The 2,998-nt window shown below is 42.3% G+C and overlaps 1 protein-coding gene across 3 annotated transcripts in view; it reads left to right on the forward strand.

Moving 5' to 3' along the window:
* Positions 1 to 2,220, forward strand: part of LOC100749065 (homeobox protein aristaless-like) — a 36,275-nt gene extending 34,055 nt beyond the window's left edge. For all 3 annotated transcript variants that reach the window (XM_033324039.1, XM_033324038.1, XM_033324040.1), the window contains one exon: positions 1 to 2,220. In XM_033324039.1, the coding sequence (XP_033179930.1) occupies positions 1 to 166 (166 nt within the window). In that variant the 3' untranslated portion in view covers positions 167 to 2,220.
* Positions 2,221 to 2,998: the final 778 nt, after the last annotated feature.

Consider the following 2,998-nt stretch of genomic DNA (forward strand, 5'->3'; position numbering starts at 1 on the left):
ACCGCCACCGCCGACAGCCAGTTCACCCCAAGGTTCGCCCACGGGTAGCGTCGGACTGCCCGACATCGACAGACGAACCAACAGCATCGCCTCTCTCAGACTCAAGGCCAGAGAATACGAGCTCCACCTGGAGATGCTTCGCAAGAGCGGAGATCTCATCAGCTGAAGAGACTCGCTGTTCTAAAAACAGCTAGAAACTGCGATTCCATCACCGGTGCCTCTACATCTACTCTGATTCATTGATCCAAATCGCCAACCACGACGATGGTCGTCATCTCTTCCCGTCGAACCACTGTTTCCTTTGTCCCAGATCGAGCAAACGGAGCCAGTAGAACGGAACTGCGTAGAAAAAACCTGAAACGCGACCTACCATGCTGGCGTGGCCGATGCGACAAGTGGTGGAAAAATTCACTCGTAACCTCCGAGATACGCGTTCCCTAATGCGATCCTGCCGACCGATACAAAGTATTTCGCGTCTCCTTAGGTCCACGTTTCCGTATGTTTCGTACAAGATACGAGCCAAAGAAGTCGCTGCGAAGTAGCCGACCACTTTGTAATTAATCGCGTGTACGCGAAGGAAGGTTGAACAATAGTTATCCTTCTTTCACTTTGTGATCACTTTGTGCCTTCGTTACGTAATATCTAATCTTAGGAACGCTGGACTCGATTGTATTTCAAATTGCGTGCCAGCGATTATCGAGTTAAAGAGGTAAACCGAACGCGATCTCGGGATACTTGTCATCGTCTTAACTATCGTTGGCTCTTATGGAATTCGAAGACTCTCGGTAGACTTTAGGCAACATGCTTCGTGCGACAGATTTCTTGCAATACACAACGAGAAACCAACGATTCGAGCGTCGCGTCTGCGTTGACAACTCGAGCGACCGTTTAGAAAACTCGCAATTAGTAGACGAGTTTTTTGGTGGACGTTGGAATTGTCATTGCTCTTTAGCATGGACCGTGACCCAATGAATCAATGACTCAAGCGACAGACAGTTTTTACGACATCGTTCATTAAAAGAAGGACGATATACCTGTCCATGTACAAACACGTTTCTTCAACCTTTCTCTTAATGTCATTCAGAATACCGACTCTACGTTTAGACGATTACGGAAAGAACGAAGAATCAAGCGAATGTGTTTCTTCGTGTACAATAATGTGTATAATATGCAGTAATGGTGAGGCAATGTTTCGAGCTATAACATACGTATATCTATACTATATATATATTTACACGAAGTGCTTCCGAATGTCTTTCAAATCTATCTTTCGGCGATCGTGAAAATTTAGGATTCCGCGAATACAGATTTCGCCAAAACAACGACAAGTACGTTTGTGATTATGGCTCGCGGGAAGCATCCGACGAAGAACACCGGACGAGAACATACAGAATTTTCATGGAATTTTTAAATGCGTTCAACGCGGATTCGATAGATTTGAAAAACAATCGGCGAAAGGATGGAGGACGTAGTCACTCACCGTGTTTGGCGAACCGAGAACATCTACTTGCGATTATAAGATTATTTTTAAGCAAACATCATCGAAAGATGTCCGTCCAGAAAAATACTTGGCTACGCGACAAGGACTTCGCTCTCGAGTATATTTTTAACCGTACAAGATTTTTATCGTCAATATCGAAATTGTTATGTTTTATTCTAAAAAGGAGAGTTAACGTTTCGAACCAATGAAATTGTAAGACGCGAGTTAAAGGATTTTCGACGAAATATTCGTCCGATACGAACGAAATTATTTAATTTCGATTATTTCTTTATTTTTACATAGACCGTCGTACGCATTTTAGATAAGAGAAAATACTATTTATATACGCGTTCTTTAATTCTTGAATGTTCAACGACAAGTTATAATAAGTTTTACGACTGTATAAGTATACCTAGTTGCGTAAGTTACCTGTAAATAATTAACGACGTAACTTTGTGAGGGGATCTTGCAAATAATTTCCCGACTGCGTAACGCACGACAATATTAGACTTTTTTTTTCGAAAGTCGTTTCAGAGGAGCAACGTTCCAAACGTTCGCATCGTACCATAGTGAAGAAGAAATATTACGATTCCTCAGATGTTAGTGTAAAGAGTGATCGAAGTTGTGACTAGGAATTATCAATCTATTCGAAGATCTTGGACAAAACGAAAAAAATACAACGTCGTTCGAACGATTTCTCGTTTCATTTTCCACGAGTAAAAACGAACACTAGATTTCCAGTTCATTGTATTTCATTGATCCTTTTACCTTCCTCTTTTTACCACGAATAAATTACTGCTAGGCGAAAGGAAGACAAAAAGAGAAAAAGCAAGCGGAGGTGGCGAGGGGACAGACAAAAGAAAGAAAATGAACGGCGTTCTTTATTATACGAAGCCTTTCTATCGATTATCCAATGATATCGATATTCAACGAATAAAAGCACGCGCGACATGATGAAAAATATTTAATTTATAGGTTCGTCAACTTCCTGAAGGAAAAAGAAGAGTATGCTATTCCCTTGCACATACATTATAACTCTGGTTAGGAGTTTTCAAGAGCTTGCAACTCCTGCTCGACTGACTTATGACAAGTAATTCGCGCCCAGGCACGCCCGTCGACGAGTTATTTAAATATTTTACAGTTTAATGGAGTCCCAGACCATTAATGCGCGTCAGCTAATTAGCGGCATCGTGAATACCTTCGTCCCCCTCTGAGTGCTAACGATCTTCAGGTTGATAAATCGAACGATTACCGACAAAACGATCCGCCGATCAAAACTGACGCAGCCTTAGGTACGCTGCTTCGTTCAACTCGACCATATGCTCTGATCGAACTTGCGTGCTACACAGGGTTTAAGTAATGTCTCGCGAGCTCCGGTGAACTCAATCGCAACTAAACGCATAACGGACACGCTTTAATCACGCGTTTTACTCTTTAACGCTCGATCCAACACGGCGCGATCTAATTTTCTGAAAATATTACCTGCTGGGACACCGGATTATCCGCTGTGCGTATAAT

The sequence above is a fragment of the Bombus impatiens genome, unplaced genomic scaffold, assembly GCF_000188095.3.
Source record: "Bombus impatiens unplaced genomic scaffold, BIMP_2.2 scf_1445, whole genome shotgun sequence".
Taxonomy (NCBI): domain Eukaryota; kingdom Metazoa; phylum Arthropoda; class Insecta; order Hymenoptera; family Apidae; genus Bombus; species Bombus impatiens.